The 12,370-nt window shown below is 25.8% G+C and overlaps 1 protein-coding gene across 2 annotated transcripts in view; it reads right to left on the reverse strand.

Moving 5' to 3' along the window:
* Window positions 1–9,156, reverse strand: part of LOC122858261 (probable serine/threonine-protein kinase DDB_G0282963) — a 28,542-nt gene extending 19,386 nt beyond the window's left edge. Inside the window, exons 1-6 of one of the 2 annotated variants that reach the window (XM_044161037.1) lie at window positions 8,896–9,156; window positions 8,004–8,212; window positions 5,378–5,750; window positions 4,922–5,311; window positions 3,149–4,857; window positions 2,166–2,266 (exon numbers count right to left, since the gene is read on the reverse strand). In XM_044161037.1, the coding sequence (XP_044016972.1) occupies window positions 2,166–2,266; window positions 3,149–4,857; window positions 4,922–5,311; window positions 5,378–5,701 (2,524 nt within the window). In that variant the 5' untranslated portion in view covers window positions 5,702–5,750; window positions 8,004–8,212; window positions 8,896–9,156. Of the gene's footprint in view, window positions 1–2,165; window positions 2,267–3,148; window positions 4,858–4,921; window positions 5,312–5,377; window positions 5,751–8,003; window positions 8,213–8,286; window positions 8,547–8,895 lie in introns of those variants that run through there. The other variant, XM_044161038.1, reaches the window with a different exon arrangement.
* Between the last annotated feature and the right edge of the window lie 3,214 nt (window positions 9,157–12,370).

Genomic DNA, 12,370 nt, shown 5'->3' on the forward strand with positions numbered 1-12,370 from the left:
CTTTAACCAAGACGACGAAAAAACAAAGAATAAGATATATAAGAATCAGGGAGATTATTTAGCAAGCAGTTTCTTGGATTCAAAATGGTTGTATGATCACATGGTCTCGACCCTTTATATGGTCTTGTTTTCTTCTTTCTCATTCTCGTCCTTGTTCTTCTGCATCCAACCAAGAGTCACTTCACGTGGGGAATTTTGTCCCCAGCAAATCCATTGTTAAAATTATTTTATTTTAATCTTTCTTTAACTCTTGGACATTTAATTAGCTTAACATTATTGTATCATCAAAATTAAATTAATTAATTAATAAAATCATGATGTAAAATTAAAAATTTATAACTGAATTAATTTGATGAAAATATAAATGTATTATTGAACTGAGGTGTATTGCTATTTTTTCTTTAAAAATATCTTGTTGATTGTTTATAGAAAATAAATAATTAAAATTAATTTTTATAAATATATTTTTAGCGTCTCGTTTTCTTCCGTTTAACGATCGACCCTTTTGTCAAGTAATAATGCCGACTTTGCGGTACACGTTTTACGATCACGGCGAAGACCTCTGAGTCCCTTTGGTCATGCCTTCTCATTTTATTTTTACATTATTTTTTTTATTTTTTATTTTATTTAAGCAATCACAGTGGGAGGGAGAAGTATATTTAAGCGACCAGTTTGCAAAAGTAAAATGGTACCTGCTTTGAATTAAGCACCGAAATGTCGGAAGTCTTTTCAAATGCCAATGAGTTATATATTTTTTTCTCATTTTATTATATAACGTCTTATCGTTCAAATAAAAAGGTTTTTATTTTTTTAGTTTTTTTGTCATTCATTCATCACTCTAATTCTTGTATTTTAATAAAATATATAAAATAGAAACAAGCTTTTTAAATTTATGCAAGAAAAAAAGATCTATAAAGTCCACGAATTTAGATTTGTTTTTTTTTATTTATTTCAAGAATTTTTAAATTGATAATATATACAATAAAAGGGCCAAACTCTATTATTAAAAATGCAATAAATGTCAAGAGATTTTTTGTTGTAATAACGATAGTGCAATGGAAATCTTTGGGTCAGTATTACCGTACGAGTTTACATGCATTAAAGCCCTTGAATTACAGCTTACAATCGAATATGCAGTTTGTGGAATGTCGTTTTCATGATTCTTCAAATTATCATTTAAATTATAGCCACATACAAAAGTTTGTTAAATGTTTAATACAGTAAATATATATAATTTATAATGGAATGTCGCAAACTAAATTATCAAGAAGAAGAGAATAATTTGTAAAGTTCGATTGCAAGTTGAACCAGTTGCAGAGTTGAAAATTTAACAACAAAAAAAAAAAGAAAAAAGCTGATTATAATACAGAGAGGGAGAAGAATGAGACCTTGGAATCGGTCAAGTCACTGCTTATATACAGTCACTGTATTTAACACTTATAACATAAATATATATTTATTTTAAACAATATATATATATTTCGCACTTGATAGACTTTGAGGATAGTTGTGACTATGCCACCACTATTATATATTTACATTACATCTTCCACCCACACCTTAATCCTTAAACGGTATCCAGATATATATTATTTTACATTTTTTATTATATATCGGCTTAATTTTCACATCGCAATATGGCAAGCCTATTTTTCTCACATCCATTTCTACCCGCGCAAGTCAATTTATATTTTATTTTATTTTTTTTTTTTTAAAAAACATATATAGGGTAACAATATTATTTATTTTTTTTTCAATTCAACTTGAATTATTTATATAATATATATTTTGCTGATAATAATAAAAGTATAAAACTTTTTTAACTTGAAAATATTTTTGAACAAATATTTATCTATTTTTTATGTTAATTTTTATTTATATTATTTTCAAAATAATTTACGCCTACACTTGCAGGTCATTGACACATTGCCAAAATAAAGAAAATATTTAAATAATAAAAAATTAAATTATATTTGCTAGATTTGATAAAAAATTTACATTTTAAATTATTTTATATTTTTTGGTAAATATAAATTAAAAAGATCATAAATGTTATCTCATCCACGTGTTACTTCTGTCTTATGATTTATAAATTAAATTAATTTTTGTAAATAGATTCTATTTATTAAAGAAAAAAAAATTTTTTTAAAGATAATAAAACTTACCCATGTTGCTTTGATTATTTTCCAAGACAATCAATTCCTCGTTTGTTATTTTCTCATTGACCAAATTAATTTCTTCATGTTCAACATCTAATTCTTTGTTCCTAAAAAAAAAATACAATTATTATTAATATTATGATTGTGTTTAATAAAAATTATAATGTAAAATACCACCCACATGTAATTTATGATATATCTTTTTGAAGAAAAAAAATAATAATAAAGTAATTTCAAAACTAAAAGTAAACAAATCGAAAAAAAAAAATGGATACTGTGTAGAGTATTGGTTCCAATTTTCTATATATTTATTTATAGTGTGTGGTGAGTTAATATCTTTGTAAAATAACAGTTGTTTTATTGAGTGTATGAATGGCCAAAGAGAATCGCATGGGCGTGCGAATCACTGATCTTTCTACGAGCTCAAAGTGTCCAATTAACCTTTTCACTCTCTCTATCTTATTCTTCAATTTTTATGTTTATAAAATTTTCATTTTTATTATTATTATTTTTAATCTATGCCACGGGCAAATCGACATTCGTGGGAGGGAGTTAAATTAGATTTTAAAATATTTTTTTTACAAATATAAAATGATGATAATATATTTGTTATTTAATCAAACGATAATCGATTATTTGAATGAATAAAAAAAATCTATAATTGCAAAGAAAAAAAATCTAGAAAAAAAAAAAAATTTATCCTGTAGGCGTTAATTTGAAAAATTGTTTTTTCACACAGACAAGATTGTGCAACTTGAAAGAACCTGTAATGTAGCTAAGGGTAATGCACTTGGTGATTGATCTAAGATTATTTATTTAATTTTTATATATATTTTATAATATAAATTTTTGTCTGAGAATAAAACGTAGGCGCCTATCTGTCCCTCCCTCAATTTGATTTTTTTTTTTTTATTATTTTAATATATTATTCATATTATATTTTACGATGTAAATATTCATTGGTTACATTGCAATCTGGATGTACTTACACACTAGTATATTCAAGAGAATTCGTCTCCTCCTCTTCGCCAATAGTTGCAAGATTACTCTGCCAGTAGTAATCATCGCCATTGTCTTCTTCATCATCATCTTCTTCTTCTCCTTCACTGTCAAATCTCGTTTCAACTTCTTCATTTCCATGAATATCTTTTAAAACACAAATAACTCTTGGTATTTCTGTTTCATCTTCAATTGTATCAAAAGATTCATAATTTTCTTCATCAACAATATCATGTGTTTTTATTATTGCTAAATTATCATCATCATCATCTTGTACATCTCTTGCCTCTTCCCACACATCAATACTCTCTTCACTTTTTTCTCCATCATCTTCATCTTCATCTTCCAATGTTGATGATGTTGTTGATAATGACGAAAGTGATGATAACATTTTAATCGAATTTCTTGGTGCTGGCACAAAAACAACAGCATCTTTTTTACTCAAATTTTCTTTATAATTATCATCATCATCATCTTTTTCTTCTTTGTTGTCATCATTGATTACTTGACATGGTGAAATTTGCAAAAAATTATTATTATTTTTTGATGAATCATTATATACTTTCATTTTTTTCATTTCAATTATTTCAAGTGTATTATTTTTTTTAAATATTTTATTTTGACTTTCACCAATTTTTTTATCAATTGACATTGATGTATCATTATTTTTTTTTGTAACTAAACTTTCATTAAATATTAATTCATTATTATTTAATTCAATAGCCATTGATGAATTTTCAATTGAATTATTTTTATTTTTTTCATTATTTATCATTATATTTTTATCATCATCATCATCAACAAGAACATTGTTGTTGTTATTATCAATAATATTATTATTATCATCGTTGACCTTGTTGTCATTTAATTTATCTTCAACATCTAGTTGAGTATCATGTAATTTCGTTTTACATAAATCTAAATTTCTAGCTGATACTTGTGGTGGAATATCTCTCCTTGGTGCAGTCGGTGGTGGAGGTGGTGGTGGTAGCCTTTTTCGTTTTAATTTCGAATCTTTTCTTGGTAATGGTTTTGGTGGAAGTATTGGCATATCAATATTAACATCAGTATCAATTTTTTTATCACCATTTGTATCATCATTAATTTGATTAACTGAAATTCTATTGATATGATTTCTTGCTGGTAATGGTGGTGCAAAATTTTTCGTATCAATTGAATTTAATGTCTCTTTTGTTGTATCAAATGTAACATCTCCATTAACACATTCAACAATTGATGCATCATCACGTATTGGACGAAAATGTGTTGTTGAATCAGCAGCAAGATCAGCTGTATAATAAATATCATTTGCTTTATCTTGACTATATGGATTATCTTGAAAATTAATTGGTGGTTGAAGTGTCAATGTTGTCTCTTCTGTTATTCCATTATTTTTAGTTTTTTCATTAATTTCCGTATAATTTGTTTCACAATTAACAAGACGTTTTAATAAATAATCTGGATTTGTACAAAAATCATTATCAAGTTGTTCAAATGATTCAAGTAATTTATGTGATTCATTTGATGATAATTCATTAATAATATCTGATGTTGTTGATGACAATGATAGCTTATCACATATTGACAATTTATCAACAACTGTTGACTTTGAACTGGCAGTATCATCTGAGGTACTTCCATGTGTACTTGATCCATCTTGAGATGTTGCATCAAGATAATTCATAGCTTCTGTTGGTTCCTATTTTAATGAATTATTAATTAGTAATATTTATCATTGAATAATTATTGAATTTTAAACTTACTTTTTTTAATTTTATTACGTCTGTTGTTATTTCTTTGGATATAATTAAATTACTATTATTATTAGCATCAATATTAGTGGATTTATTGGCTCCACGTTGACCATTTATCAATTGATTATGTTTTTTAACAGGACTTGGATTTGCATCACCATCTGCTGAGCCTCTGGCTTGTCTTAATTTTCTTGGTGGTACTGGTGGTGGCATTGGTGGTAATTCTGGTGGTATTTTACATTTTTCTGGTTGTAATTTTCTTTCAGCATTTATTATTTCTGGCTTAAGTGCACCTTGATGTCTAACAAGTAATTTAATAACAAGTTGTGATTCTTTTAGTCTTTGTACACAATCTAAACGACTCATGTGTATTACTGGTACACCATCAATTGATAATATCTATAAAATAATAATTATTTAATTATAAAGTAAATTGTTTATTATTTTTTTTATTAATATATTTACCTCATCTCTTTCACCTAAACTTCCCCATGAACATTTAACTCTACTTGCTGGACTTTGTTCAGCACAACTTTGTACAAATAATCTTCTAACTTTTTCAGCTGTTTTATTACCACCCTCAAATTTAAGACCAAAACCAAGTCTTTCACCTGGTAATCTGTATACTTCAACTTCTTCATCTAAATTTTTATCATTGCTATTTGTTTGTCCTTGATTTTTTGTACCAATTGATAATACAGTAACAAAACTTTCAACAACTTTTGGCTGTTCAACACTGACAACAGTCACAAAATCTTCTGGTTCTTTTTCATTTTTTGTTGACTCCATTGTTGAAATTTGTTGTTGTTGTTTGGATCATTCATTTATCTCGGCTTTTCTAAAAACAAAAAAAATTTAAAATTAACACAATTATTTTATGGACAATTTCACTGCTGTTGTTGTACTTTCAAACGCAATGTAAATATATTCATCAGTGGCAAAGGTCACTGGAATTTTTCATTCTCTCTTTGGATAAATATCTTATTGCTATACTTGTATTGGTATTTTGCGTTTTCACTCATCCATGTCTCATTTCTCATTTCGATGAAGACGCATTTTATCAATATGATCGAGTACAACGTGAAAGTCTGTATATTCTGATGCTACCAAAATGTTTATTCACGATAATGTACATTTTTTTATTATTTTATATTCAATTATTTATTTAATTTTCTATCATCTTCAATTACAGTATACATAAACATATATACACTGAATAAAATAACACATTGTATGCGACAAATGGAAAGTCTATTGACCGTGATGAAAAATAAAGGTCAAATGATGATTCTCTATTTTCATCAAAGAGAAATAAGAAAAGATATTAATAAAATAAATAAATAGCTTAAGGATATTTTGAAATAAAAAGTTTATAATATTATTTTATTGAATTTAACAATTTTATGGTGATATTAAACCGTGTGTATTGCATTGAGACAAAATTTTCATCGTAGGTAGATCAACGAGGATACATCAACCAAATACGTGATGCTTGAATATAACGGAATTAATGGCCCCGAGGGCTCTCTCACTATACATTCACGATCGATCAACATAATTTAAAGAGTTTAAACTTAAACACATCACAAGTGTTTCAGCAAAAAATTCATATGAATACACAATAATACTGCGGGTTAACAGTATTTATAAATATATAAAATTAATCGAAATAATTATGAATAAATTTTTGAGATTAAAAATTTAAAAAAATTTATGAAATATTATAATGAGGTTTTGTGTGTGACTATTTGTTTAAATTTAAATAATTATATTTTATAAATTAAATTGTTGATAATACATTGAGCATAAAAAATAAGCTACTTGTTAAAAATTTAATTGTGTTATTTGTTATTAACAAAGTGTCACTTTAATATGTTGGGCCTGTATATGAGTGACTTTAAATTGCGCACTTTACACGATAATTACGACACTATAGACTGGATATTTTTAATTTTTGTCTTATAATTTTTTGTAGCTTAAAATTTCAGCTTTCGATTGATATCATCATAAAGTAATATTGCCAAAGAAAATAAACAACAATAAGCATTTAATTGCACATGCACACTGGCACTGATTTGAAAAAAAAAATTAAAATCAAAACAAGACATTATTATTTTAACATAAATTAATATATTTTATTTTTTAAACAATAAAATATTATTAAATATTTCAATAAACATACATTTTTGATTAGTTAAAATTATGAATGTTAAAATTGTATGTATTTTAATACTTTTTAAGAATTTATTTCTGTAAATTTTTGTATCATGCTATAGCATACCATGTCCTTAAATGATAATGAAAAAATAAAGTTTGAGTGTCTGGTTCACCTCGAGAGGGACGTTTATCCATTTTTATTTTGATCGAATCATGTTGATGATGATGATAACTGGTCTGTCGATATTTATGGATGAGCATAAGAATTTCATGTTTACAAGGTTAAACAAAAAAACAAACATATTCTCATGATATCAATTTAATCTCCAAATCATAAAACCCGATGTAATATTCCACAGTGTGGAGAATCACAACTGGCCACAAAATGGGCCACTAGAACGACTGGTTTAATAAATAAATAAATAAAAGACAGCATAAAAATGCAACACGAAAAAATAAAAAATGCAATCGTCATGAGTCGGATTAATTCAGACTCTCTCTCAATTACAATTACGAAATTATCGTGAAATGATAAATTGTTAACTTGTATATACGTATATAATTTACTTTTTTCTTTTTGCCAAAGAATTCGTATTGATACTTTTTTTTTTCTTGTATTCCTTGATTACCATTGTCCAAATCGAAAGTCACATAAATTTTTTTTCCATATCAATTCAACAGTAATGATTTTTTTTTCGGTTATTTTTTCTCATTGCAAAATTAATCTTGCATTTTATTATTATTATTTAACTGATTGTTTTGCAGCGTCATAATTTTTTTATCAACATTAAACAGGTTGGACGATTAATTGATTAGTTTTTAAAATTATCAATATAATTTTCGTAATACAGTAAAGAGTTGTATAATTTATAAATTTAAGAAAAAAAAAATAACATCCGTTCTAATTATTCGGGAAGTTTATCAACATTATTACCTTATTGTTTAAATTGTTGCTAGTGGAATTCTGCATGTATTATCATCAAGCAAGACTAGGATAATAAGTCAGTGATGCAATGATCAACCCATCAACACGATATTTAACACGCTTCGAAGATTTTTCCATCCGAAGAACTCAATTCTTCATTCACAAAATAAATAATAAGAATATAAGTTGAACCCGTCTTTTTCAGCTCAATGAAATTCCTAAAAAATAAAAAATAAATATATTTATACATTAAATATATGATAAAACATAAAAATATATTAAAAAATCTCACAAATTTGGAATGACCGTTAGTTTGATTTATCTTTTTAATGTTATTCTAACACAATTTTAATTCCACATAAATAACAAATTAAAAAAAAAAAAACACATTATAATATATTTTCAAATAATAATTGTTGACAATTTTTTTAGAAAATAATATTAATTAAATTTTGAAAGTTTTTTTAATTTAAATTAGTATTTAAAATGTAAAATAAATTACGCGAAAAGCCACAGTTGGTAACCATCCGAAACAAAATACACTGTAACTATATGTAAATAAAAATTTATAATTTTATTTTCTTATGAAACCTCACAATTTTATCTTCTATAAATGGATTAATACGTAAATTAAAATCACAGATAAAAATACGTACCACACATTCAATAAACTATCGAAAAAATCTAATTAACACACGTGAAAGAAAAAAAAATTATCATGGTATTAATACAAAATCAACATTCCATAAATGGCCAGACTATTGGAATTCAATTCACACGAAAACTATTTTATAAAAAAAAATAAAAAAAAACAACTGTAAATATGTTGAGCAATTTTAAAAGCTACATATTTAATATATTCACTAAATAAAATCACCACAAGTAGTTTTATAAAACTCACCTTATAAAATATTATTAAACGATATCAAAAAAATGATAAATAATCAATAAATTAAAAGTACTCTCAACAGTAAGAGTAATATTACAAAAAAATTTCGAAAAAAAATTATCAACTTATTTCTATGTCAACTTGATGTTTAGAAATACTAACAATAAATCATAAATTGTTTAAATAAATAGAAAAAAAAAATAAAAAAAAAAACGATAGACAAGAACGTCCATTCGGTTCAACTCGCGTTGTTGGACTGGTGGTGAATTGCTGCCGGTAGTCGGACTTTCTTCCATGCCGCGGATAGCCTCTTTGATTACAAACACCATCGTGTCTGGACCCCTCCTCATACCCCCCTCAAACCACAATCTCAATTCCATCAGGTAAAACAAAATCTCAGCAAGTTAACTGGTCCGTCTTTTATTTTTTTTCTTAAATAAAAAATAAATTGAGTTTTAATTTTCAAACAATCATCTACAAAAGAAACAAAAAAACAATCTAGATGTCAATGTTCATTTAGACAATTTAAAAGTTTTTTTTTTCTTTTTTATATAAGCATACATGTTTCATGAGTAAATGTAATTTTATTATTTTACATCCAGGCTAAACCTCCGGCTTCAATGAGATCAACTGACTCAAATATGTCTCAAGGAGACAACCTGATTTGTAACAGGTTGTATTAAACACCATCACATTGACGATTGACATTAATAGGTGTTCCAATAATTTATATTTTTATATATAAATTTTCATGTGTGCCATATATATATAACATGGTGTAATTTTAAAATTAAATTGTTTTTAAAGTATATATATGAAAAACAGGTTGGCAGGTTTTGCATGGAAATTCCACAACAAGTCCCACCTTTCTTTTTTCTTCTCTCGTGTCCTCATGATCAGAGACCAGACACGAGTGAGGCACTCTTTAACGGTACAACTCTTGGTTTAACTGGGTTGCAGTTTTTTTTATTACAGTATGTCGATTTACAAATACATTGTCGTTTTATACTGGATTGCAAGGTGGAAATGTCAAGGTAAATATTTGCGCTTTTATTTTGATATATCACTGTGGTTGAAGCTTAAATATTATCATTAGATAAACTAGGATGAGACATGTGATATATTTCTAGTTAATACTTAATACTAGTCATTTCCTTTTTTTTTTTTTTTGCAATCAAGATATGTTGATGGAAGTCAACACAAATTGATAATTATATAAATTAAATCAATCAATCATGTAAATGATCCAAGTCAATAATTAATTATTGTTTTATAATTTTAGAAATTAAATCAATGATGTTCATTGAATTTATTTAAACCAATTATTGTATCAATGATAATCAAATTAAATCAAGGATTAATCTCTTTGTAATAATACATTGTTATTTCGAAAAAATTCTAGATTACATATTGAAAAATATATATTTACCTTTGCATTTTAGCTGAGAACAACGATGGAATTGCATAGCTGCTCGATGGGAATTTGATCTTTGAAGTATAAATCTAAAATTCACATGTGAAATTATCAATATGAGAGGCACCAAACATGAACATAATTTCCCACAAGTATCAAATCTCTCGAGGTCGTCAGTCCATCCATCCATTCATCCAAAAAAAAACTACAAAACATGAAGAAAAAAAATGTTAAAATTGTTCAAAAAATGATGTTGTTTTTTCGTTTGTGAAAGTTATTTATTTATTTATTTATTAACCTTGAACTCTAATAAATAAATAAATAAATAAATATATTTAATGATGCTTTTATGAGTCTTACATGAAGTAAAAAAAAAAAAAATATTTGTAATGGCGCCTCTTTCTTGACCTAAATATAAGAAATATATATTGCAATTATAAGAATTTCTACCGTAAAAATTGATGTTGTGAACGGTTGACTTTGTTGGCGTGTTCATGACCGGTCCATTTGAGTTTCTGATGGTATACAAGTGAAGTTTTAAAACAGGTGATAACGGTAACTTCCGTTGTATACTTTGAAAGAGAGTACAAGCATATTGATGATATTATTTTTAAGTTAAAATTTATTGTAACTATATCATTAATAATATTAAATAATTTTATTGAAGGTTTATAAGGAAATAAACACACATTTAATTATCAACAATATATACGAGAGACCTTGACCGACCAAGTCCATGTACATATGTGACCTATTTAACATAAATTACTTGGGTTGAGACAAGCTAACACTTCAAAGACTTCGGAAATCTATCAAGTGGCACGTGGTACGATTTACACTGATCTATCTTTTTACTTTTTTAAAGAATATAATTACCAGAGGTTCATTTACTTTTGCATGTAGTTTTTTTTTTCAATTTATTTTTTTAGAATTTTTGAGATCTTTCATGTCGTTAGCATTTTTTTTTCTATACAAAATTGATCAATAGAAAAGAGGCCAAGTGTTTGCACTTTTTATTTACACAAAGAGCTTGTTTTTTTTTTTTAAATAAAAGTTGTTTTTTGTTTTTGTTTAATTACATGAGAAAATTCAACACTCAAAGAGAGATAATGTTTTGTTTTGCTATTTACGAAAAGTAAATTGTAAATAATTATTTTTGCTATTAAACTGCTGTAATTATTTATTATTGTATTTATTTTTATAATGAAGTGAAGCTAGAAATGAAATTTTAAAACTGAGATCATTTTCAAGTTGATTTTTCTAATGAGTAAAATGTTTTTTAGTATATAATAATTAATAACAAACCTGGTCAAGTGATGCATCATGAAATGTCCAATCCAATTGCTGGATGTTACGAACGCCAAATATTTTGTCAATATTAATTTTCATCTCAATCCATAAGCTTCTCTCTCGATCCATGAGGCAAAACTTTGGCTTTTTTTTATTCTCTTTTTCGAAACCAACAACTAAAGAGTAACAAATAAAATAAAATAAATTAATAACATAATAAAGAAAGAAGAAAAAGAAATGATAAAATAGTTAAAGAATAAAGAGAGAAAAATATGAAGAAATTATCATGCTTTATCGAATTTATTATTAAACTCACCTCATTTGCACGATACCACTTTGTCAAAGACATTTTTTATGCTTTAAATTTTAACATCAAGATTCAATAAACAATAATAAACTTGTTGCTGTTGTTATCTTCAATTTAAATCGTTTTCTATTATCACCAATCAACATGTCAGTTATTTACAAAAAGAACCAATAGCAACAAAAGCCGCCAAATTTTAAACAACAGGATATTCCATTCAAAAAAAAAAAATGCATTTTCTTTTTTTTTTTCATTTTTATCTTATTACCCAAGTTATTTTTTTCTTACAACAAATTTATCATATAATAACTACAGAATTTACAGTATTTATTTTTGTTTTTTTTTTTTTTATTTTTTTTTCTTTTTCATTGCCTTGTTACACATCTGATACGTTTTTTTAAAATTATTTCTTTTTTTTTTGTAATTTTTTTACATTTCATTTTTCAATAATAATGATAAATTGTAACAAAAAATTTTAC

Source organism: Aphidius gifuensis, linkage group LG5 (genome assembly GCF_014905175.1).
Source record: "Aphidius gifuensis isolate YNYX2018 linkage group LG5, ASM1490517v1, whole genome shotgun sequence".
NCBI lineage: Eukaryota > Metazoa > Arthropoda > Insecta > Hymenoptera > Braconidae > Aphidius > Aphidius gifuensis.